We start from the raw sequence: 24,972 nt of genomic DNA on the forward strand, positions 1-24,972 counted from the left end.
CCTTGGCGTCCATTACATGTAAGGATCTTACTTTGAAGGCGTTTTTTCTGGTGGCCATTTCTTTGGCGCGTAGGATTTCAGAGCTTCAGGCTGTGTCTTGCAGGGAGCCTTTTCTGTCGTTTGCTAAGGAGAAAGTGACTTTACGGACGGTTCCTTCTTTTGTGCCTAAGGTGGTGTCTGCTTTTCATGTCAACCAGGTGATTTCATTGCCTGTGTTGGGTGATCGCGCTGGGGATCTTACGCAACGTCGGCTGGCTAAGTTGGATGTACGGCGCATTTTAAGGTCTTATTTGCGCAGAACGCAGGATTTTCGAGCATCGGATAGGTTGTTCGTGGTGTTTCGAGGTCCCAAAAAAGGGGCAGCAGCTTCCAAGGCTACTCTGGCTAGGTGGTTGAAGGAGACTATTGCTTCGGCTTACTTGTTGAAGTGCCGTGCCCTCGTTACTTAAGGCTTATTCTACTCGGGGGGGGGGGGTAGCTGCTTCTTGGGCGGAAAGTAGTTTTATTCCTCCGCAGGATATTTGTAAGGCAGCGGCGTGGTCATCCATCCATTCCTTTGTGAAGCATTACAGACTTGATCAGGCAAAAGAGGATGCTCTGTTTGGAGCGGCTGTGTTGTCTTCTGCTTTTCGAGGGTCCCACCCTTAAGTTTCTACTGCTTTGGTACTTCCCAAGCGTCTTGACCGGTCTGGAGGGTTGAGGAGGAAGGTGAAATTAGGCCTTACCTGCTAATTTTCTTTCCTCTAGACCCTCCAGACCGGTCAAGAGCCCGCTCTGTGTATTATCAGAAGTGATTTTGAGCCGTGTTCTGCTATGACTATTCTTTCAAGTTTAGTGTGGTCGGAGAGAATTTCTTTGACTCTAAGACAGTACAGAGCGGGACGTTTTGACGTTCCGTCTGTGGAGGCACACTGTTTGTGTTTGACTATTGGTTTTCCAGGTACAGGGTTTTTTTTTCTCGTTTTCAGGTTTTTGGTTTCTGCTTTGCTAAGTGTATACTGACGACAGATGGCTAGGCACAGGTTATATGTACATAGTTTGAAGTTAGTGTTCTCAGTCTCCCTCTGCTGGTAGGCGAGCATATCCCAAGCGTCTTGACCGGTCTGGAGGGTCTAGAGGAAAGAAAATTAGCAGGTAAGGTCTAATTTCACCGTTGTCAAAAAGACTTGCTAGGAAGTTTATACATCCAACGTTCATTTCATGTAGATTTACCCTGCCATCTTGAATGAATCAATATAAAATATATATTAAACAACGTTGGTGACAATACTGGTTAACAAAATCTTCCTTAACATAGACAAGGTGACATAAAAACATAATGCAGCAGGGTGTTGCCGAACCTTTCTGGTTGGCTATAGTTCCAGGTTTTTGGGAATTCCATGCTCAGTCAATGATTTCTCCAATTACTACCCATCTCCTCTAGAAGCTGAAGACTTCTGCAAATGGAAGAGGCCCATCATTGACCTGTGGTATGCCTTAAATTTGAAATGTTGAGTTTGTTCCAAGACTTTGAAAACATAGCACTCACCCAGGGCAGTTTTGCTATGCATAAGAACATAAGCATTGCCATACTGGGAAAAGACCAATGGTCCATCAAGCCCAGCATCCTGTCTCCGACAGCGGCCAATCCAGGCTTCAAGAACTCTGCAACCCCCCCCCCCCCCCCCCCCCCAAAAAATGTAATAATGTTCAAACCCCAGGGGATAAGGCCTCTTCCGTACATTCCTTCCAATTTTGCTAATAGCCAAAACAATTCAGAAACTCCCAAGGATGAAACAAAGGAGTACTGTTGGTGTTTTCTAGTCATTCCTTGGTCTTACTGGCTGTTTCCAAGTTTGTTACACTTTTTACCCCACTCTACGGTGTTGCCATCTAGGTGGTTTACATTCTGAAACACAAGCTAATTAGAAGTAAACTCCCAACACAGACTGAAAAAGAAGAGAAGGGCACATTTCCCTGTAATCTATCCAGCTGCAAGCTATGCCAAAACATTTCACAGACCCCACAGTCATTCACAAAGGAAAAATATTCAACATGAATCTTTCACATGCTCATCTTCCAATGTGGTATATATCATTCAGTGTAAAAAATGTAATGAAGGATGCTATATTGGAGAAACAGGCCAGATGCTTAAGACAAGATTTAATCTACATAGACATCACATGAAGAAAGCCGGTGCCAGTCAGGCCAACACTTTACAAGACCGGAACACTGTACCAGTGATTTCATAGTAAGAATCCTGAAAGGTAACTTTAAAACAATACAGGAACGTAAGACCTTTGAAGTCAGAATGATTGAATATTTTGACACCCAACAGACAGGACTTAACAAAGACCTGGGTTTTCTAGCCCATTATAAACCATAAAGTTGTATTTCTCTGTTTTATCACCCTCTGTGTCACCTACCCACACCCATCCTGTTAGACTATCAATGAAATGCTTTGATGTCCCCATGCATACCTCCTACCCACCCCACCCTGTCAGACTGTCAAAGTAATGCTTGGATGTTTCATTTATATATACTATCTGCTACCACATTTGCTTATTTCCAATCTGACGAAGAAGGGCAACCTTCAAAAGCTAATCAAGAAATGTATTAAGTTATGTCCAATAAAAAAGGTATCATTTTCTTTTCCATGTTTTATTTTGTTTGATTTCTATTGATAACCTTTAAGAGTGGACTAACACGGCTGCCACACCTCTCCATTCTGAAACAAAAATATTAAAAAGCAGAAAAAGTGTCTGAATAAGACATAGTGAGGAAAAGGGAGCAGAACTGCAATAATTGGTAGAGCAAGGGAAGGAATACACACAAGGGAACTCTCCTGCCCTGCAGGACTCGCACAGGCTATATGTATGCCACCTTAAATACATTTCTTTTTGCCCCAACTTCATCACTCAGCCTTTTTGGCCTAGATATTGAAAGGTGGCTGGTTCCTGTCTTTCAGGTTTCTCATGAGATTCAAGAAGTCTTACTAGCCTCCAGGACACTGTGTCCTCCAGAAGATTTACAGGCTTAAATGTGGACTTTGTAATGAATCAGCTTGTAGAAAGTGTCCAAAACTGGGGCTCTCTATTGCGACTGACACAATCAGCAGCTGAAATTTGCTGTTTCCTCAGCGACCCTCCAGACCGGTCAAGACGCGTGGGTTATGTCCTCCTACCAGCAGAGGGAGACTGAGAAAACACTATAAGCTTTTGAAGCCTGTATATATAACCTGTGCAGAACCTCCACTAGCCAGTATTTTCTCAGTCTCAGCAGAGGTAGCAGTTGACAGCCTGTGCAGTCTCCAATAATCTGGTGAGGTAGTTTGTCATTGGGTCGTAGGATTTTTTCCTTCCAAACTTTATTCTGTTGCAGTACCCTGTACGTGTGTGTGTAAAAAAAAAAAAAAGAAAAAAAAAAAGTGCTTTGGGGCCCTGGGTCTGGTGGGGCCCAGTTTTTCCCCCTGGGGTGTTACACCTATGTTTGGGTCCCTCCCCCTGTGCTGCTCTCTATTTCTGTTTGCTTGGCAGCTTTGTGCCTCGGCTGCTTTCTCAGTATTGTAGCCTTGAGTGCCTTACAATTTCCAGATGCCAGAATTAGAGTACTGTGCCTTTAAGGTCAGTTATTCTATTTCGTTTTGCTTGGCAGCTTTGTGCCTCGGCTGCTTTCTCAGTATTGTAGCCTTGAGTGCCTTACAATTTCCAGCTGCCAGAGTTGGAGTACTGTGCCTTTAAGGGCATTTATTTCTTTATTTTCAGCGGACCGAACGGGGGTTTTGATTCCTTGCTGGAACGAGAGAGCAGCGCTTTCTCCAGTGCTTTAGCAGTGTGAGTTTTTGGTTTGGCGCGTTTGCGGAACAGCTTTTCCCTTCCCTCGTGGTTTATGGCGGCCCAGCTCCTCCGATGTCGCGCGTGCTCGTGGCGAGGGGTAGAGGCGCCGGGCGCTCAGTGTAGCTTTGCGGTGCACCTATAAAGGTGGCTGCGGCACCCCCCGACTTGACCACGGAGGGATCGATGGTGTCTGGAGTCTCCGGGTCAGCGGGAGCGTAGGCAGGGCCGCTGTCAGCGGGAACAGTTTCGGCGGGAACAGCCGCCATCTTGAGTCTGACGCGGCCCATGGAGCCGGCTGGTTTTGGGCCTGCGGCCTCCGTTTTTGGCACAAAAGGGCCTAATGACGGTCCAGGAATGGTGGGCTTTCCTCCAGATTTTGTCTGGACGCGGTATCAGGCCTGGAGATCGGGACCCCCCCCCCCCCCCCCAATTGGAAGAGGGGGCTATTTCCGTCTTGGCTGAGAGACCACGGTTAGAGTGGTCAGAGGACAGGCAATGTTTTTCTCCTGTAGCTGCAGAAGCTGCGCTTAGTGATCTGGGGGAGTCAGATGGAATTGACAGCTCTCAGGAGCAGGATTGTTGGATTCCTGGAGAGGATCCTTCAGTAGTGCGGATTTTCCATAGAGATGAGCTGTCAGAACTCATAGATCAGGTGTCGTCCACCCTTCAGTTTGGTCCTGAGGTGGCTTTGGGGGAAACTGTCCAGGATCCGTTGGTGAAGGGCATTCAGCGTCAGGCGTGATCCTTCCCTATGAACAAGGATCTCCGGGAGATGATTTGTCAGGAATGGGATTTGCCGTGTAAGGTGGCAAAGGCAATGGCGAGGCTTTATCCCCTCCCTCAGGACGATAGGGATTCCTTTAAGGCTCCCACGGTAGATGCAGTAGTGACGGCAGTAATTATAGCTACGGCTATCCCGGTTGATGGAGGAACGGCCCTCCGTGATCCTCAGGATAGGAAGTTGGGATCTTTTCTCAAACGTAGTTTTGTTTTGTCGGCTCTAGCCCTGCAGGCCTCGGTTTGTGGGGGTCTGGTAGCTCGGGCATGTTTTCGTTGGGCCGAGAAGCTCCTGGATGATTCGGTAGATGTTGGTTCTTCTGGGGGTCAGGAGTTAGCCGACTTGGACATGGGTTCATCCTTTTTGTCTGAGGCTTTTATGATTTGTTGCCTACTTCAGACAAAAAATATGGCTATGGTTGTGGGTCTCTGCCACTTAAGGGAGCTATGCTCTTTGGAGAAGATTTGGACAAGTTAGTGTGAGGTCTTAGTGATACCAAGGTTCTATGGCTTCCAGATTTTCGGTTCAAGGCAGGGGCCAGAACTAGTTCCTCTCGCGGACGGTTTAGGGAGGCTCAGCGGTATAGGCCGGGCAGATCGAGTGGGACCTACCCCTAGCTTTCTGTTTGTCCAATTTAGATTGTAAGCTCTGTTGAGCAGGGACTGTCTTTTCATGTTAATTTGTACAGCGCTGCATAAGTCTAGTAGTGCTATAGAAATGTTTAATAGTAGTAGGACCTCTAGGGGTCGGTTTTTCCAGCGCACACAGTTCTTTCGTGAGAGTCGTCGCGGAGGGCGTGGCTTTTCCGCGGGAGGTTAGTATTCAGGCCACAATTCCCAATGAAGGTGTGCGGGCTCAGGCTCTGGTGCATGTTGGGGCTCGGCTGAGTCTGTTTTACCAGAGTTGGGCCCAAATCAGGTCAGATCAGTGGGTTCTCAAGGTGTTTCGAGGCGGATGTGCGCTGGAATTCGAAAGCTGTTCTCCCGAAGTGTTTCTGGAATCCCTCTGTCGGTCTTGGAGCAAGAGGGCAGCAGTGAGGGACACTCTGCGGTGGCTGCTCGCGTTGGGAGCCGTGGTTCCTATTCCTTCAGATCAGCAACGCTCAGGGTGCTATTTGATCTATTTTGTGGTCCACAAGAAAGAGGACACTTTTCGTCCCATTTTAGATCTCAAAAGGGTCAATGCGGCACTCAAGGTGCCCTCTTTCCGGATGGAGACGTTGCGGTCGGTCACTGGTGCGGTCAGGAAAGGAGAGTTTCTCACTTCCCTGGATTTGACGGAAGCTTATCTTCACTTTCCTTTGTGCAGCCTTTTGGTTCCAAGTTACAGGGTCCGATTCGTCGGTTCCTTGCAGAGAAGGCGCCGACGGCCCGTACTTATCGTCAGGTCCTGGGCCTGATGGCGGCGACCATAGAGGTAGTTCATGCGTCAGGTACAGTCAGCTCTGCTCAGTCATTGGTCCCCTCTGTCGCAGGACTTGGAAATGTGTTGTCCGCTGTCGGTGGCCCCTCGTCTCAGTCTCTGCTGGTGGCTCAGTCCGCGCAATTTGGGAAAGGAATGCCGTTGGAGTCCCCACAGGGGCTGGTAATGGTCACGGATGCCAGTCTGCAAGGTTGGGGGGCACATTGTCTCAGGTAGCTCAAGGCCGGTGGTCTCGGGCAGAAGCAGAGTGGTCCATCAACCGGCTGGAAACTCGGGCCATTCGGGTGGCGCTCCAGGCCTTGACGTCGGTGGTTCGCCACAAGGCAGTCCGAGTGCTCTGTGACAATGCCATGGCAGTAGCATATGTCAACCGTCAAGGGGGGAACAAAGAGCCTTGGCGGCGCAGTTGAACTCATCTTCAGGCTCTCTTGGCAGCGCATGTGGCCGGGGTAGGTCACATAGATGCAGATTATCTCAGCAGGCACACTCTAGATCCCAGAGAGTGGTCTTTTCTTCGGTCAGTGTTCCAGTGAGTTGTGTCGGTCTGGGGACTTTCGGTGATCTTAGGGCAACGGCTCGCTATGCGCAAGTTCAGATATTTTTTTTTTTTTTCAGTCGCTGAAGAGACCCTTGAGCGGAGGAAATCGACACTCTTCTGTTGCCTTGGCTTCGGGAGTGACTGTATGTGTTTCCTCTGTGGCTGTTAGTCGGTCGAGTAATATAGCGCATCGAACATCACTCCGGTCGGGTGATTCTGGTAGCTTCGGATTGGCAGCGTCGACCATGGTATGGAGACCTGGTGCGGTTGGCAGGGGCGGCGGCCCTGCCTTTGTTGGGATCAGTTCTGTGTCAAGGCCCGATAATCATGCCGGATCCGGCTCGGTTTTCGCTTATGGCTTGGCTCTTGAGCGGCACAAGTTGAAGAAGAAGGGGCTTTCGTCCAGTGGCTTTGCTACGATGTTGAGTTGCCGTAGACGATCCACTTCCTTGGCGTATGTCCGGGTTTGGAGAATCTTTGAGCACTGGTGTGAAGACCATCGAGTTCGGCCGTTTCACTCTTCGGTGGCGGAAGTTTTGGAATTTTTGCACGATGGTGTTGATAGAGGTCTGGCCTTTCTACACTGAAGGTTCAGGTGGCAGCTTTGTCATGTTTTCGTGGGAAGCTTCAATGAAAGTCCTTCGCGTCTGTGCCTGAGGTAGTGCGTTTTTTGAAGGGTGTTAAGTTGCTGCGTCCGCCTCAGTGACGGATGGTGCCTCCGTGGGATTTGAAGCTAGTTTTGGATGCTTTGATCAGGCCTCCGTTTGTGCCTCTGGTATCGGCATCTTGTAAGGATTTATCTTTAAAGGCGGTCTTGTTGGTGGCGATTACTTCAGCACGGAGTGTTTCAGAGCTTCAGGCTTTGTCTTTTAGGGAACCATTTTTGTCCTTTCTGAGGGAAAGGTTTCGTTGCGGACGGTGCTTTCCTTTTTTGCCCAAGGTGGTTTCCGAGTTCCATGTTAATCAGGTCATCTCTCTGCCAGTGTTGGGTGATATGGCTGGAGATTCGGAGCAGCGTGGTATTGCCAAGCTGGATGTCAGGAGAGTTTTGAGTTATCTCTCTGGAACTCAGGACTTCAGAGCCTCTGACCGTTTGTTCGTTCTTCATGGTGGCCCAAAGAAGGGTGCAGCGGCTCCTAAGGTGACCATAGCACGGTGGTTGAAGGAGGCGGTTGCATCTGCTTACTTGGTGAAGGGTCCTGTGGTGCCTAGGGGCTGGTCTGCTCATTCCACTAGGGGAATGGCAGCCTCGTGGGCGGAGAATAGTATGATTTCTCTGTTAGATATTTGTCGGGCTGCGGTTTGGTTTTCGTTGCATTCCTTTGTGAAGCATTATAGGATTCCTGTGCATGCAAAGGACGAGGTGCTCTTTGGGGCAGCAGTTTTGACCTCTGGCCTTAGTAGGTCCCTCCCATAAGTTAGTTACTGCTCTGGTACGTCCCACGCGTCTTGACCGGTCTGGAGGGTCGCTGAGGAAGGTGAAATTAGATCTTACCTGCTAATTTTCTTTCCTCTAGACCCTCCAGACCGGTCAAGAGCCCGCCCTGTCTGTATTGGAGGCCAGGAGGTGTGTTTGTTGGATAATTCTTGGCTGCTGTAAATTGTTGTTTCTCTAATTGCAGACTGTTTATTTCTGTTTTGTGATAGGAGTCCGGGACAGGTGGGGCTCTTCTTTGATAGTCCACCTGTAGAAGCCCAACTGTTTTATCAAAGGCAAAGGAACATGTTTCCATAAGAGCAAGCGGAAGATGTTTCTTGTTTTTGCAGTTTACTGTGACCACGTACAGGGTTGCTGGTTGTTGTTAGTGTTTTTTGTTTCTCTGCTTTGTCAGGGGTATACTGGCTAGTGGAGGTTCTGCACAGGTTATATATACAGGCTTCAAAAGCTTAGTGTTTTCTCAGTCTCCCTCTGCTGGTAGGAGGACATAACCCACGCGTCTTGACCGGTCTGGAGGGTCTAGAGGAAAGAAAATTAGCAGGTAAGATCTAATTTCACCTTCTCAGCTGTTCTGCACAAATGGGGGGGGGGGGGGGGGGGTTACCACTTTCCTCCAGCAGGTGGAGGTAAAGAAAAATTCCACCATCGTGCAAATGAGAGCCTTGTGCAAGGGAGTGTGGCCTGGGCAGGTACTTAATTTCATGGTCCCAAAGAGAAATGGTCTCCCCCCACACCCATCTTGCCTGTTCACTCTGGGTGTATTCCCCACAGGCTCTTTCAGCTCCCAGACTTTCCAAAAGTGATGACTTGGAGAAGTTGGCCTGTCTAGCTTGGGTCACTTGGTTTACAGTCCACTGACGACTACTCGGACCTTTCAAGGGGCTAATGCTGGCAGCATATGTTGAGGTATGCATTTTTCATAAGAAGGAACTTCCTGTGTTTGTTTTGAAAGCTTTGCAGGCTCTTAATATTTCCACAGCAGAGGAAACTGCAACTGTAGCGGTGAACCCCCAAGATGGCAAGCACTAGGTGGTTGCCTAGGGCCCCATTCCATGTGGCGATCCAGGAACTTGGCGCAGTGGAAAACAGCAAATGGTAGCCTACATGTATTGTTCTCTATGGCCTGGCTATATTCCTGGTTCAAGGGGAGCTGGATAAGTTGAAGTTGCCCAAGGTAGACACCCTGGTAGCGACTGTGACAGACTGCTGCCCTGGTAGAAGTGGGGATCGTGCTGAAGGATGTTCAGGACTGGAAGCTGGAATCTTCGCTTAAAATATCCTTTGAGGTTTCAGCTCTGTTGCAGGCAGCTATATGCTGTTTCTGGGTTCAGCAGGCGACTTCTCTGGAGTTCCCCAGTATCGAGACAGGGCTGGCATAATTAGCTGTGACTGCCCAACAGCTACTTTGGCTGTGCCATTGAGTGGCAGATGCCACTTCGAAGCAATGCCTTATTCGCCTACCCTTGCAGGGTACTTTGCTCTTTGGGGAGGATTTGGAGAACTTGGTCAAAGATCTGGGAGATTCTGAGATGTAGATGTTGCCGGAGGACAAACTCAAATCGACCTTCCAGGCGCCTCAATCCCAGTCTGGTTTAAGGACACACAACAGTATTGACCGGGGAGGCCTTCCTTCTCCTCTCCCAAGTCCAGATTCCAGCAGTGTCTGTCCTTTTCGCTTGGTCAGATGACCAGCCACCTCAGTCCCGAGAGCGGCCACCAGATCGTCACAGTGATGGGGTGCCGGTCCACTCCTCCATAGAGCCAGTGGAAGGTTGTTGCTCTTTTATGAGGAGTGGGCCCAAATTACATCAGATCAGTGGATCTTGGAGATTATCAAAGAAGGTTACAAATTAGTTTCACTTTCCCACCAACGATTCTTTTTTTGCAAGTCCGCGCTATGGCAAAGCGGGAGGCAGTTCTGGCCACACTCCTTTCTTTACAAGAGTTGGAGTCAGTAGTGCCAGTCCTGCCAAAGGAACTCTTGTCAGGTGCCCAAGAAAGGAGGCCTTGGCAGTGGAGCTCTCAAGGTGAGGGCTGCCTATTTCAGTCAAACCGTTGGATCCAGCCATCAGTGTGATGCAGAGGTTTGGGCATGCCTGAGATGGACCGCATAATGACTGCACAATGCTAAGGTTGCCCATTTTTTTTTCAGCAGAAAAAAGGAGCTCGGCAGGGATAGATGCCCTTCAGCAGTGGCCGGTGTCAACTCTTACCTTGGCCCATGATAGGCATGGTTCTGCATCGTATCCACCCAGGGTAAGTCAATCTGATCGTTCTGGGTTGGCCCGGGCATCTCTGGTATGCAGCTCCTGGTGGCTGAGCCATTCCAGCTTTCCGGTAGACTGCGGTTTGCTCCATCACGCTTCGATCTTACAGCCTGGCTATTGAGAGGTCCGAATTAGAAAGATTATTTGGAAGGTGTGATTGAGACCTTGTTGCAAGTTTTAAAGAAAAAAAAAAGTTCCACCTCTACAGCTTATTCTCAAGTGTGACGTGTGTTTCAGGGGCGGTGGTCTGAGAAGGAGCTTCCGCATCTTTTCCACATGTTCTAGTCTTTCTACCAGATGGTCTTGCGAGGGGCCCAGCCTATAACATGCTCAGTGTGTGTGGTGGCTCTTGTTATCGGGGCTGCATATATTTCTCTTTAGTTTCTCATCCAGATGTGATGTGCTTCTTGAAAGGAGCCGTTCATCTTCGTCTGCTGGTTCACGTGGCGTGCCCAGCATGGAATATTAATCTGTTCCTCTGGGGGTTGCAGCGAGCAATCTCCCTTGGCTACATTGAAGGATCTTGTGTTAAAGATGGTGTTTCTGGTGGCAGTGTCCTTGGCTCGCCAGATCTTTGTTGCAAGCATTGTTGTATAGGGATCCATCTCACCAGCAGAGTCTAGGATGACAATTAGGACAGTTTTATCTTTCTTGCCTAAGGTGATCTCAGCTTTTCTTTTCAACCAGCCTCTTAGTCTTCCTTCTTTTCGGCAGGATGATTATTTGATGGAGTTTCCATCACTTTGGTTGCTGGATGTGTGTTGGGCACTTCAATATCTCAGCGCTACCAGTGATTTCCATCACTAGGGCCACCTGTTCGTTCTCCTGTTGGGCACGAATTATGGAGCGTCATCAAGCAGGCGTTTTTGGATGCTTATTTGCGAATAATCGTGGCTGATTGCGATACGGGCTTATTCTACGCGGGTAGGGGCTACGTCATGGGCAAAGTCATCTGCTTTTTCTTTGGAGGACATTTATAAGGCGTCAACTAGGTTGTCTCCCATACTTCTGCATGGCATTATTGCTTGGATGTTGCGGCTTGGGAGGACACTTCTTTGGCCGGTCAGTGCTGGTTGTAGGGGCAGCATCTTTCCCACTCGATGTGAGGACTGTTTTTTACTACATCCCCACAAGTATTTGGATTCATTTGCTGCTAATGCAAAGGAAAGAAAAGATTTTTATATTACCTGATAACTTTCTTTCCTTTAGTTACAGCAGATGAATCCAGAGCCACACCCTTAGTCAAGTCAGCCAGTTGGGAACGTTGCTTGTCTGATTGTACTCTGGTTCTAGGCTTAGTTCAAGTTTCTAGGGGATATTCTGAGAGGAAGGTTACGTGGCTATATGTTTGGCATTTCTGCTTTGCTAATCGATATACACAGGTAACAATATAACTATTCCATTGAACATTGTAAATTGCCTAGGTAGTATCCCCTGATCAAGTCAAAAAGCTTAAACTTCTGCTTTTGCCTACTTTTGAGTTTGCTCTAAAACAAACCCTCTTAAGTTCTCCCCAACACCATTGCTGCCTACTGCATACCAGTAAATTGAATTCAGTCTCATGGAAATTTTATCAGTTTAAAATCCCTACTCAAAACTGGTTAGTCACTGGAATCTTAAGGTTCTCATTTGCAAAGCTGCCTTTCAAGCCCATGGCCACACCTGTGCTCATTCCTTTCCTGGAAGATGTACTCATTTCATCACCTCTGCTCAACGCAACAAACTGCAGCTTCTCATAACGTTATCCATATATAAATGTAGTTTACAACAAGATTCTTCTTCTACTACTACTACTACTTAACATTTCTAGAGCGCTACTAGGGTTACGCAGCGCTGTACAATTTAACAAAGAGACAGTCCCTGCTCAAAGATCTTACAATCTAATAGACAAGTGAACGGTCGGTCCGATAGGGGCAGTCAAATTGGGGCAGTCTGGATTCACTGAACGGTAAGGGTTAGGTGCCGAACGCAGCATTGAAGAGGTGGGCTTTAAGCAAAGACTTGAAGACGGGCAGGGAGGGGGCTTGGCGTAAGGGCTCAGGAAGGTTGTTCCAAGCATAGGGTGAGGTGCGGCAAAATGAGCGGAGCCTGGCGTTGGTGGTGGTGGAGAAGGGTACTGAGAGGAGGGATTTATCCTGTGAACGGAGGTTACGGGAGGACTCATTCATGCTTTTTACCAAAAACTGGACTAGTCACATTCTTAACAACTTTTCATCCCAGGACAAATTACTCCATGTCCTGTATTACAATACCTTGAACTAGGTTGTGAGGATTTCTGGTACAGGTGTGTGTGTTTGTTCTGTGTTAGCTATCCAGGCCTACCTGTCACAAAGACAACTCTTGAATGTACTGCCTGCTACCTACTAGCAAGCACGTTTCCAGACAAGGTTGCAGCCTGGCTACTTCCAATACTATCGCAACATGCATCTACAATGTGGTCCACCTGGTCCTCCATTCATACTAATACAGTCCTTCAGCGTAGACAGGAATTTTATCCAATCTACTTGGCCTTATCAGCTTCAGTCAACTGGAGGACAAATGCATGGTTTGAAAAAGCCCCTAATTATAGCAGACTTCACCTGTAATGGAAGGTCTCTTTGGACAGGAGGAGAAGCAACCACTCTGGTGACATCACTAGCTTGATCTCTACAGAGTCCAGAAACCTCTACAAACAGCTTTCCTGCCTCCCTTGTCAGTCTGTTGACTAGCTGACAGTGGTTTCAACCCACAGGCAGGCGAGAGGACTGTATGGCCATTTTATCCTGCTGTCAACAGAGAACTCACACATTACAAGTAAACAACTTTGTTTTCTCTGTGGAAAAGCTAGATAAGGCACCCCATTTATGGTGATTCAAGGTGCACAGTCTGCTATAATTAGGGGCTTTTTCAAACCATGCATTGTAAAATGTTCTGTACAAAAATAAACTGGGGGTGCAGGGTTCCAGAGGAGGGGAGCAGCAGCAAAGTAAGTGAACTGGATTAATGATTAGGTGACCATGTTGAGCAGAAGGGTCTAGAATGGGTACATCAGCTGAAAGTAAGATCAAGGGATGGGTGCCAGCTTCTAATACACTTCCTAATAATACCTAAAGGTCAAATGGTTTGCTTGTCTTTCCAGTGCCTCAAGTCATTGCTATAAATTAGATTCAGTTCTTGTCTTCATTTTCCAGGTTTACATAAATTTGTGCTCTATGCTTGTAGGACCCAAAGGTGCTACCTGTGTTTTTTTTTTTTTTTTTTAAGCTGTTTGAGCCTAGTTACCTAGCTTATTGAAAAATATATATATTTATTTCCAAATAGGGGGAAATCTCTTCAGTACACTTGGCTTTGTATGGTTGATTTTTTTTATTTTTTTTAATATATATTTTGGGTTTAAAAATGAACTCTTGATTAGTGAATAATAATCACACTTGAGGTATCTTTATCCCCTTTCATCTCTGCCCGTCCAGGTGTCCCACTTGACGTAGCTTTATAGAACCCTTGCTAACCCAGGAGTTGGAAGACCTCTGCTGGCCCTGCATGTCTAAACACCACTTGTTAACCAGTAGGAGCAGCTGCAGCAGTCTGCTTTCTCCTTCTTGAGTGCCAGCTCTGCGTAACCAGACCCACCCTGCCTTGATGGAAAGTCTGAACCCAGATTCCCTCTTCCACAGTGCTGATGTCTGAGCCATGCCTCTGATCCCACAGATTTGGGTTTCTTGCTTCATTGAAGCACATTTGGTGCATAATGTTTCTGTTTTAACTGGTTTTTGCCTTTTTACTTGCAAGTTTGTGTGGTCTGTAGGGGTGGTCCCCTGTCCCACAGGTTTGCAGGTGTGCTATACCCAACCTCATTTTGGATATTGGTCCATGAGTTTTTTTCTCCAGCCTTTAGAGAACCCTTGATATTTGTGCGTAGTATTGGGTTCCGGATATCCTCTTAGTCTGACTTTTCTTCCTCCCTCAGGATATGATGGATGATATCTGCCAGGAGCAATTTCTGGAGTTGTCCTATTTAAATGGTGCCCCACCAGAACAGACACGTGGTCGGGGTGTCCCAGTGCGAGGAAGAGGACCACCGCCCCCTCCCACGTCTGTTTCCAGGTACCATGGATAGGTGCATGTTTTGTGAATTTGGGGGGGGGGGGGTATGTACAGAAGGGCCCAAGTTAGGTTTTGTAGTGTGAATTTTGTAACTACCATAATTCTCTTATGGAGAAGGTTTGGAATAGTTTGTTCCTATACACAGCTGTATTAATATCTCCTTATGCATCTGGATTTTTTTTTTTTTACATTCTCCCTATCTGGGGAAGTATAGTGGCCTTTAATAAAGAAAAAAAAAAAAAGCATATTGTTGGTAAGAGTCCAGATGTGTGATAAGTTGACTTTCAGTAATCACTGTCTAATGATGCATCCAGAGTTGCTAAAGACTGGCTTGCCCAGGGGGATGGGGTTGGATGTGCAAGATGCATAGGTGAAGTAAGTTCTTTAATGAACTTCCCTTGATCCTGTCTTTTAGGGGACGTGGTGTGGGCCCACCTCGTGGAAGTCTTGTACGGGGGGCTCCAGTGAGAGGTAGTGTATCAAGGGGATCCAGTGTGTCTCGTGGGGTACCTCCTTCTGCATCAGGAAGAGGCACACCTTCATCAAGGGCACGAGCCCCAGGCCTTTCAAGAATGAGTCTTGCTCTACCGTCTGCACGAGACTCATTTGATGATTATGTAAGTATTGTCTGTATGCATGTGAACTGTTTTGTACTGTGCTGTGCTTTGGGCTTTTATGTGCCGCCTTTTGATAAAGCTTATACAACCAGGGCTTTAGAGTTCCAGTTGAGTCCTGATTCCAGAGGGTTCCTTGCAGACAAGCAGGAAGATACAAGAATACTCTTAAGGTAACATTTGATTTAAACCTTGTGTGCAGAGCTTCTCTCTAGTTCAGAGAAGTGTAAATTAGACCTCTGAGTATGCGCGGCGGTTCCTGCACAGCCTCGGTATCCTCCCCTTAAGTTTATCATCTGTGATTTGTGTCAGCAGTGTCCTCTTCACCCTTAGGGGGACATTTTCACTTCACATCTTTGTTTGCTTCATCAGTTTACATCGGGCATTCTGAAAGCTTTTTACTTCCATAGTGTCCCTCTAGACCAGTACAGATGGATTATGCAATCCTACCAGCAGATGGAGACTGAGCTGCAAGTAAGCCTATAAGTGGGCTGTGCAGTCCCCAGAAAGCCAGTATGTTACTACTACTACTACTTAACATTTCTAGAGCGCTACTAGGGTTACGCAGCGCTGTACAAAATAAACAAAGTAGGACGGTCCCTGCTCAAATGAGCTTACAGTCTAAAGAACTAAATGTCAAGTTGGGCAGACTAGATTTCCTGGGTAGAGGTGTAGAGGTTAGGTGCCGAAGGCGACATTGAAGAGGTGGGCTTTAAGCAAAGATTTGAAGATGGGCAGGGAGGGGGCCTGACGTATGGGCTCGGGGAGTTTGTTCCACGCATGGGGTGAGGCGAGGCAGAAAGGGCGGAGCCTGGAGTTGGCGGTGGTGGAGAAGGGTACTGAAAGGAGGGATTAGTCTTGAGAGCGGAGGTTACGGGTAGGAACGTAAGGGGAGATGAGGGTTGATAAGTAAGGAGGGGCTGCAGATTGAGTACATTTGTAGGTTAGTAGCAGAAGCTTGAATTGAATGCGGTCCCTGATTGGAAGCCAATGAAGTGACTTGAGGAGAGGGGTGATACGAGTGTATCGGTCCAGGCAGAAGATAAGACGTGCAGCGGAGTTCTGAACGGACTGAAGGGGGGATAGATGGCTAAGTGGGAGACCAGTGAGGAGTAGGTTGCAGTAGTCAAAGCGAGAGGTAACGAGAGAGTGGATGAGAGTTCGGGTGGTGTGCTCAGAGAGGAAAGGGCGGATTTTGCTAATGTTATAGAGGAAGAAGCGACAGGTCTTGGCTATCTGCTCTCCTCCCTCTCCTTCTCTGCGCACATCCAGCAGTATGTTCTCGGTCTTCAGCAGTCTGTAGCAGGGTAAACCTGTGCATTCCAGTTAGTTAGGGGCCCTGGCTTTTGGTTACTGGGTAATACCGGGGCTGGTGTTTTGATTGCAATTTAAAAGAAAACTCTTAAAAAAAAAAAAAAAAAAAAAAATTGTTTCCCACATCTCTGACTTGCTGGGTTGGGGCTAAGGCCTGCGGGGGTCTCTCTAGCCCCGGGGGTGTCAAACCTGGGTGGCCGGGTCCCTCCCCCTTCCCCCACTCATCCTCTTCTACCTTCATCTCTATCCTCCCATGTTTCAAACCTCCTCTCTACTGTGGCACCATCCACATCTGTCAACAAGGCTGTTTCTTCTTACATCAATACTCTATCCTCTGCCTTAGACACTCTTGCACCTTTGATGACCCGCCCTGTAAGGCGTACAAAACCCCAACCTTGGCTGACTTCTAATATCCGCTACCTACTTTCCTGTACCCGCTCCGCCAAACGCCTCTGGCGGAAATCTCTGGCCCTTGCTGATTTCTTACACTTTAAGTTCATGCTGACCTCCTTCCAATCTGCTCTTTCACGTGCCAAACAGGATTATTATATCCAACTGACCAACTCTCTTGGCTCTAATCCTCGACTTCTCTTCACCACATTGAACTCTCTCCTCAGACCCTTGCTGAATTCTTTCACAACAAGGTTGAAAAGATAAACCTTGCTTTCTCTACCTCACCACCTCTCCCTCCACTAGTCCGTTCCCCTCTCTCTCCTTCCCCTCATTCCCTTTCCTCCTTTCCTGAAGTTACTATTGAGGAAACTACACTTCTCCTTTCTTCCTCAAAATGTACCACCTGTTCCTCTGATCCCATTCCCACCCACCTTCTTAATGCCATCTCTCCTGCTCTTATTCCTTTTATCTGTCACATTCTCAACCTCTCACTTTCCACTGCGACTGTCCCTGCTGCCTTTAAACATGCTGTGGTCACACCTCTCCTTAAGAAGCCTTCACTCGACCCTACTTGTCCCTCTAATTACCGACCCATCTCCCTCCTTCCTTTTCTCTCCAAATTACTTGAGCGTGCTGTTCACCGCCGCTGCCTTGATTTTCTCTCCTCACATGCTATTCTTGACCCACTACAATCTGGTTTTCGCCCTCTCCACTCAACCGAAACTGCGCTTACTAAAGTCTCCAATGACCTATTACTGGCTAAATCCAGAGGTCAATATTCCATCCTCATTCTTCTTGATCTTTCCGCTGCTTTTGACACTGTCGATCACAGCATACTTCTCGATACCCTGTCCTCACTTGGATTCCAGGGCTCTGTCCTTTCCTGGTTCTCTTCCTACCTCTCCCTCCGCACCTTTAGTGTTCACTCTGGTGGATCCTCTTCTACTTCTATCCCTCTGCCTGTCGGCGTACCTCAGGGTTCTGTTCTTGGTCCCCTCCTCTTTTCTACCTACACTTCTTCCCTTGGTTCATTAATCTCATCCCATGGCTTTTCCTACCATCTCTATGCTGATGACTCCCAAATCTACCTTTCTACCCCTGATATCTCACCTTGCATCCAAACCAAAGTTTCAGCGTGCTTGTCTGACATTGCTGTCTGGATGTCTCAACGCCACCTGAAATTAAATATGACCAAAACCGAGCTTCTCATTTTCCCCCCCAAACCCACCTCCCCACTCCCCCCGTTTTCTATTTCTGTTGGTGGCTCTCTCATTCTCCCTGTCTCCTCAGCTCGAAACCTTGGGGTCATCTTTGACTCTTCTCTCTCCTTCTCTGCTCATATCCAGCAGATTGCCAAGACCTGTCGTTTCTTTCTTTACAACATCCGTAAAATCCGCCCCTTTCTTTCCGAGCACTCTACCAAAACCCTCATCCACACCCTTGTCACCTCTCGTTTAGACTACTGAAATCTGCTTTTTGCTGGCCTCCCACTTAGTCACCTCTCCCCTCTCCAGTCGGTTCAAAACTCTGCTGCCCGTCTCATCTTCCGCCAGGGTCGCTTTACTCATACTACCCCTCTCCTCAAGACCCTTCACTGGCTCCCTATCCGTTTTCGCATCCTGTTCAAACTTCTTCTACTAACCTATAAATGTACTCACTCTGCTGCTCCCCAGTATCTCTCCACACTCGTCCTTCCCTACACCCCTTCCCGTGCACTCCGCTCCATGGATAAATCCTTCTTATCTGTTCCCTTCTCCACTACTGCCAACTCCAGACTTCGCGCCTTCTGTCTCGCTGTACCCTACGCCTGGAATAAACTTCCTGAGCCCCTACGTCTTGCCCCATCCTTGGCCATCTTTAAATCTAGACTGAAAGCCCACCTCTTTAACATTGCTTTTGACTCGTAACCACTTGTAACCACTCGCCTTCACCTACCCTCCTCTCTTCCTTCCCGTTCACATTAATTGATTTGATTTGCTACTTTATTTATTTTTTGTCTATTAGATTGTAAGCTCTTTGAGCAGGGACTGTCTTTCTTCTATGTTTGTGCAGCGCTGCGTATGCCCTGTAGCGCTATAGAAATGCTAAATAGTAGTAGTAGTAGTTTGTATAAGGGCCTCTGTCAAAAAAACACCTAGCGACAGGCCTGGGATTACCCCGCTGCAACTTAGAGGGTCTTTCTCCAGCACAGCACAGGTCCGCGTGCACCTGCCGCTTGTGCTCTACACTAGCATCCTCCTCCCACCGACTGGGTCACAACCTCCTCTGGGTGAGTCTCTTGCGCTCCAATTATCCCCAGTGATTTCTAGGTTACTGGAGCCACACTCCCAGTGGTCCCATAGTTCCTGGAAAGCTTTCTCAGATCCAACACACAAACCACCAGGATTCTGTATCAGTCTAGATAGGCAGAACAAACAAACATGTTCTCAGAACTTGGAACAGTGGACAAAAAAAATAAATGTGAAAATAGCAAACAGTAACAAGTAACTGAAAAAAAAAATAGCTAAACATTTGCATTCTTCCTAGAAAGTACCTGGGGAGATCAGGTCATATGTAGCTGTTCACCAGTTATCAAATATACCTTTTTTTTTTAACAGGGTTTCAGCAAAGAGTGCTCTCTCTTCTCCCAGGCTAAGACTGAACTCAAAACCAGTAAAGTCCAAATGAGATGAGCTCCTGGGCCAATTGGAGTCCAGTCAACAATATTTCAAATATATACTGCTTCTTGCTTCCTGTTTTTGTCAAACTGAAGAAAAAATAATTGGTTCTCTGTAACAGCTTTACAGCAAAGTAACACCACCTGTTGGCCAAATAAGAGAAATACACTTCAGAACATAATCAATGCAAGAAAATATCCAATACATTTTACAGACTTAAAACACATTGGTTCTTCACACAGAGCTATTGCGAGCAATATGTAATTTATCTTTAAAATCAAGCATGGTACCAGAAGATTGGAGGGTGGCCAATGTAAGCCCATCTTTTAAAATAGGGTTCCAGAAATGATCTGGGAAAGTAGACCGGTGAGCCTGACGTCTGTGCCAGGCAAAATGGTAGAGACTATTATAAAGAACAAAATTACAGAGCCATATACATCAGCATGGATTAATGAGATGGACAAAGCCAACATGGATTTAATGAATGAAAAAGTCTTGCCTCATCAATCTAGTACATTTCTTCGAAGGGGTGAATAAACGGGGATAAAGGTAGCATAGTAGATGACAGCAGATAAAGACCAGTATGGTCCGTTTAATCTGCCCAACAAGATAAACTCATTATATAATATGTATACCTGATCTTGATTTTAGAGCACAGATCATAGAAGTCTGCCCAGCACTGGCTTTCCTACCAAATCTCTGCAAATATTTCTTTGGATTCGATCCTTCTAAACAGGATTCCTTTGAACTGATTATCGTGTATCTGGATTTTCAAAAGGCATTTGACAAAGTACCCCATGAAGGACTCTTGAGGAAATTTAGAAAGTCATGGGATAGGCGTTGTCCTATTTTGGATTAAAAACTGGTTAAAAGAGAGAAAACAGAGTAGGGTTTTAATGGTCAGTATTCTCAATGGAACAAGGTAGATAGTGGGGTTCCCCAGGGGTCTGTGCTGGGACCACTGCTTTTTAACATTTATGAATGATCTAGCGATGGGAATAACTAGTAAAGTAACTAAATTTGCTAATTTTGTACAAAGTTGTTAATTGCAAGAGGACCTTACAAGACTGGGAGAATCCAAATGGCAGATGATTTAATGTGAGCGATACATGTGGTAAAGAGGAACCCAAGCTATAGGTACAAGATGCAAGGTTCCGCATTAAGTTGCTGCCCAGGAAAAGGATCTAGGTGTCAATTGTTGATACACTGAAACCCTCCACTCTGTGTGCACTGGTGGCTAAGAAAGCAAATAGGAATTATTAGGAAAGGAATGGAAAACAAAAATGAATGTTATGCCTCTGTATCACTCCATCGTGTGACTGCACCTTGAATACTGTACAGCTTTGGCCACTGTATCTCAGATATAGTGGAATTAGAACAGATACAGAGCAGGGTGACAAAAATGATAAGAGAATATGGGATGACTTTCCTAAGAGGAAAGGCTAAAGCGGCTAGGACTCTTCAGCTGAGGGGAGATATGATTGAGATCTGTTAAGTACTGAGTGGAGTGGAATGGGCAGATGTGAATTGCTTGTTTACTCTTTCAAAAAATACTAGGGCTAGGAAGCATGCAATGAAGCTACTAAATAGTAAACGTAATACAAATCAGAGAAAATATTTCTTCACACAACTTGTAAAAACTCTGAAATTTGTTGACAGAGAATGTGGTAAAAGCAGTTAGCAGGGTTTTAAAAAGGTTTGGATAATTTCCTAAAAGAAAAGTTCAAAAGCCATTATTAAGATGGACTTGGGAAAATCCACTGCTTATTTCTAAGATAAAAAGCATAAAATCTATTCTACTGTTTTGGGATCTTGCCAGGTACTTGTGACCTGGATTGGCCAATGTTGGAAACAGGATACAGGGCTTGATGAACATTTTGTCTGTCCCAATATGGCAACGCTCATGTTCTTATGAAGAACCCAATTCCTCTCTCCAAATTCACGTCAAGATATGAGCAGAGATCATCAATTCACTTCTGCAAGTAAATGCCATAGAACTGTCCCAACAGTTCCAAGATCAGGATTGCTCAAGATTCTTCCTCATCCCCAAAGGGTTAGGAGGACTTGAACCTATATTAGATCCCTGGCTATGGTCCTTCTGCTACTGAATTGGAACAATTGGCTGGCTCTCAATTTGTAGGATGCCTATACCCATAAAAATTCATCCAAATAATTGAAACTTATGTTTCACCTTCTTTCACCATCATTTCCAATACAAAAAGGGCATCATATCCCCTTTTCTTGATGATTGACTCATCTCTGTTCCATCACAAGCCACAGTCCAGCATCTTCAAAAATGTGGTTTCCTTTTCAGTGTAGAAACAAATGAATTCTTATCACTCATGAAAGCCTGGAGTTGATGGACACCACATTAGCAAGAGCATATTGTATGAGCAGACTAATATACATTCTTCAATGGTTAGTATTACTAGCATCCTGCATGCAGTTGGGTCACATAGCTAACAGAACTATGTGAACTGATAAACATCAAGCTGCATATAGACCAGTTCCAGTGGCACCTCAAACAGCATTGGAACCAATGATTTCAACCTCTGAGCAAGAAAGTACCTCTAGATCAGTCTACTCTTCTCTATGCTGGTGGCTTCACGCACAAACTGTCTTTCGAGCATTATCGTCTCAACTGACAATCACTGCAGAGCCTCCACAAACAGGTGGGGAGCTCACCTCCCTTCACTTGTAGATGCAAGGTCTGTGGAGTCCTCATGAAAGGAAATTATACATAAATATTCTCAAATTTGGAGCTATTTATAATGTACTGCAAACTTTCTCATGGATTTGCTTACAAGTCCTTTTCCACCATACAGACAGGTGGCCATGTTTTTAGGTGAAAAAAAGCAAGAGTTCAAACTCCTTTCAACTTTTGGGGGTGCTCTGACCGCCTGGTTCCTCATTACTTCATTGAACACTACTGTTGGCCACTTATCTTCCAGGCCAACTAGCGAACCATCGCAATCTCAATCCACACAAATGGACCCTAGACTCGAAACAGTTCAAGATGTTTCGTTTGAACATTGGTGATCTGTTTGCTTCACAAGAGAACACACACTGCACTCTATTTTGCTGTCTTCGTCCAGGCCTCCAAAGGATGGCTGCAAATGCCTTCTCCATCCCATGGTCTCCAGGGACTCCTGTATTTTCAACCATTACCCTTGACCTCCAGAGTACTTCAGAAGATAGTCTGTTTGTGCCTTTTCGTGCCAACCACCTGCATACATAAGTGTGCACCAGCTTAGTGCAAAAGACATTTCCTTCATTGTTACAGTTAAGCACCTTTGCTTTCTAGTTGAGTGCTTCTGGCAGTCTGTAATGACTTAGAACAGGTGAGTTGAGGTGACATGCAGTGTAGTTCTGAGGATTAATGAGATGATGATCTTGAATTTAGATCCACCTGTGTTGTGTTCATCAAGCACAAAAGTGCTCAAGCAGCTGAGATTAAAGATGGCATCCTATGGGTGAAAAAGGAAACATTAAACAATAAATTACCTATTACTGTTATCATACTCGAGCCTGGGTTTGGAGGACCTAGTCTGCATTTTTCTTCCCATGGTCCTGCTCTAGTTTTCTCTCCTAGGTTTGAGTCTGCTTTCAATGCAGGTGGATTGTGTTTTGTTTTTTTAAATTAAACTTTACAGAAACTGTTCAAGTACGCTCTTGACTTAAAGAAAGATGGGTCACCTGTATTCAAATGACTTCAGTTATGTTTGAACGAGTAGTGTCTTTTTCTGAAATCTTGCTGTCATCTTTCCATATTGCAGGGCTATGATGATGCCTACGCAGAACCAGGTTATGAAGGATACGAAGGTTACTACAGCCAGGGCCAAGGGTAAGTGACCTTGTGTCTGTATTCCCAGCTTTTATTTCCGTACTGTCAGCCTATCATTGGCACAGTGTTTCTAGTCTTTGCAGTTCAATCATGTAATGATCTCTTTAGTAGGAATCTGTACCTGTTAATAGCATAGCTTTTGGTGGTATCTTTTTGCATTTGCATGGTAGATTACTATTTGGGGAAGGTTTGAACTCTGGGTGCAGAAAATTGTTTATAAAAAGCAATAAAAGGTTTATATACTTCTGCAGGGGGTTACCCGGTGGTAATCGAGCAGCGTTGCATTGTCCCTATTAACCGCTAGGTTAATGCAGGAGCCTTTACTGCCACCTCGGTGGCTGTAAGCGCTCCCCACCCGGAATGGCCATGCGGCAAGTGTGAACTTACTGCACAGTCATTCCATTTTTGGCTGTTTTCATCTGCTAATGTGTGGCATAAACGGCCACTGCTGGTAACGCAGGACCCCTTTTTACCACAGCTTAGTAAAAGGCCTCTTTAGGTTTTGTTTTTGGTGTAGAGGAGGCAGAGCTAGTTCTTTAGTAAATAGACAACTTGCTTTTATGACTTTCTTCTTTAGGGATACAGAATATTATGATTATGGACACGGAGAAGCTCCTGACTATGATGCATATGGTAGGTCTGAACTGTCCCAGCATACAAACAACTGTGCTTGTTTTGGAATTTGATGCTTTTTATTCTGTTTCTGTACTTTTGTGAAATGTCTGTCTTGTCGCTTGCTTTCATATATGTTAAGGATGAAATTGGATCAAAGTAGCTATAGTTAATGTCTATTCACAATAATTTCCTTCAGGTTCTGCTGTACAGGAGCAAAACTAAACATGAAGTGTCTCCTACATGTGGGCAAGAAGAGCTCCTGCACTTAAGGATGTTCTGCCTTTTGCTATGCTGGGTTTTGGTAACGCAGATAATAACTGTAGAATTTGGTGCAGCACCCTGCTACAGTTGGAGTTCATTTGCACTTTCGGGATTAGAGATTTAATTGGCATTTCCTTACCATCAGCATCAGACCAGTCCAAAACCTGGGGATACTGTCCTTTGACCAGCAGGTAAAAATGGAGAATACAGAATTGTGTTCTCTATAAGGGCACTGTGCAGCTGTACCAGTTCAGTATTTCTCTATCTACATCAGGTGGTGGATGGCTCTGTGCAGTTGTTGGAAGCCTGCTCCTGTTCACCAGTTTGCTCTTTACTCCCCACTTCAGGGTCAGTGGTTCAGTGTCCAATTTTGGGCATGGGATTTGTCACAAAACGCCTAGCAGCCACTTGGTCTGCCCTCAGCACTGCTCAGGCCTGCCTGCACCTGGGCATGTGCTGCACTCTAGCACTCTTCTCACACCGACTGGGTTAATAACAGGTAACTGAATAAGGATCAATATTAAAACTGTCTAAACACTTTACTACCTGGGTAGCTCCTGGGGAGTTTCAGGATAACTGCTTACAAGCCTTGAGGGTCTCGGGTCAGAGATGTTTACCTCTCTGCTCCCATGCTGAGCCTAAAGATTACCCAAGTGCTTAGATGGGGAAAAAACAGTCACTTCTGTAACAGCTTTACAAAAAAAAAAAAAAAGTCAGTCCCCTGTCATCACAGGATTTGATCCACCTTTCTGTGGTTACAATCAACGCTGTTTACATATTACATACAGGTACTTTATTTTGTATCTGGAGCAAAGCAACAGAGGGTTAAGTGTCTTGCCCAGAGTCCCGAGGATGTGAAGTGAGAATTGATCCTGGTTCTCAGGCCACTGCTACTCCATTCAATTTAGCTACACGAGCTGAATTTCTGAGAGC

The 24,972-nt window shown here is 46.1% G+C and overlaps 1 protein-coding gene across 3 annotated transcripts in view; it reads left to right on the forward strand.

Annotated features, from left to right (window-relative positions):
• Nucleotides 1-24,972, forward strand: part of KHDRBS1 (KH RNA binding domain containing, signal transduction associated 1) — a 54,017-nt gene that overhangs the window by 16,617 nt on the left and 12,428 nt on the right. For all 3 annotated transcript variants that reach the window (XM_030219653.1, XM_030219652.1, XM_030219651.1), the window contains 4 exons: nt 14,205-14,341; nt 14,757-14,958; nt 23,096-23,163; nt 23,741-23,796. In XM_030219653.1, coding sequence (XP_030075513.1) covers nt 14,205-14,341; nt 14,757-14,958; nt 23,096-23,163; nt 23,741-23,796 — 463 coding nt within the window. The remainder of the gene's footprint in view (nt 1-14,204; nt 14,342-14,756; nt 14,959-23,095; nt 23,164-23,740; nt 23,797-24,972) is intronic.

The sequence above is a fragment of the Microcaecilia unicolor genome, chromosome 11 (assembly GCF_901765095.1).
Source record: "Microcaecilia unicolor chromosome 11, aMicUni1.1, whole genome shotgun sequence".
Taxonomy (NCBI): Eukaryota; Metazoa; Chordata; class Amphibia; order Gymnophiona; family Siphonopidae; genus Microcaecilia; species Microcaecilia unicolor.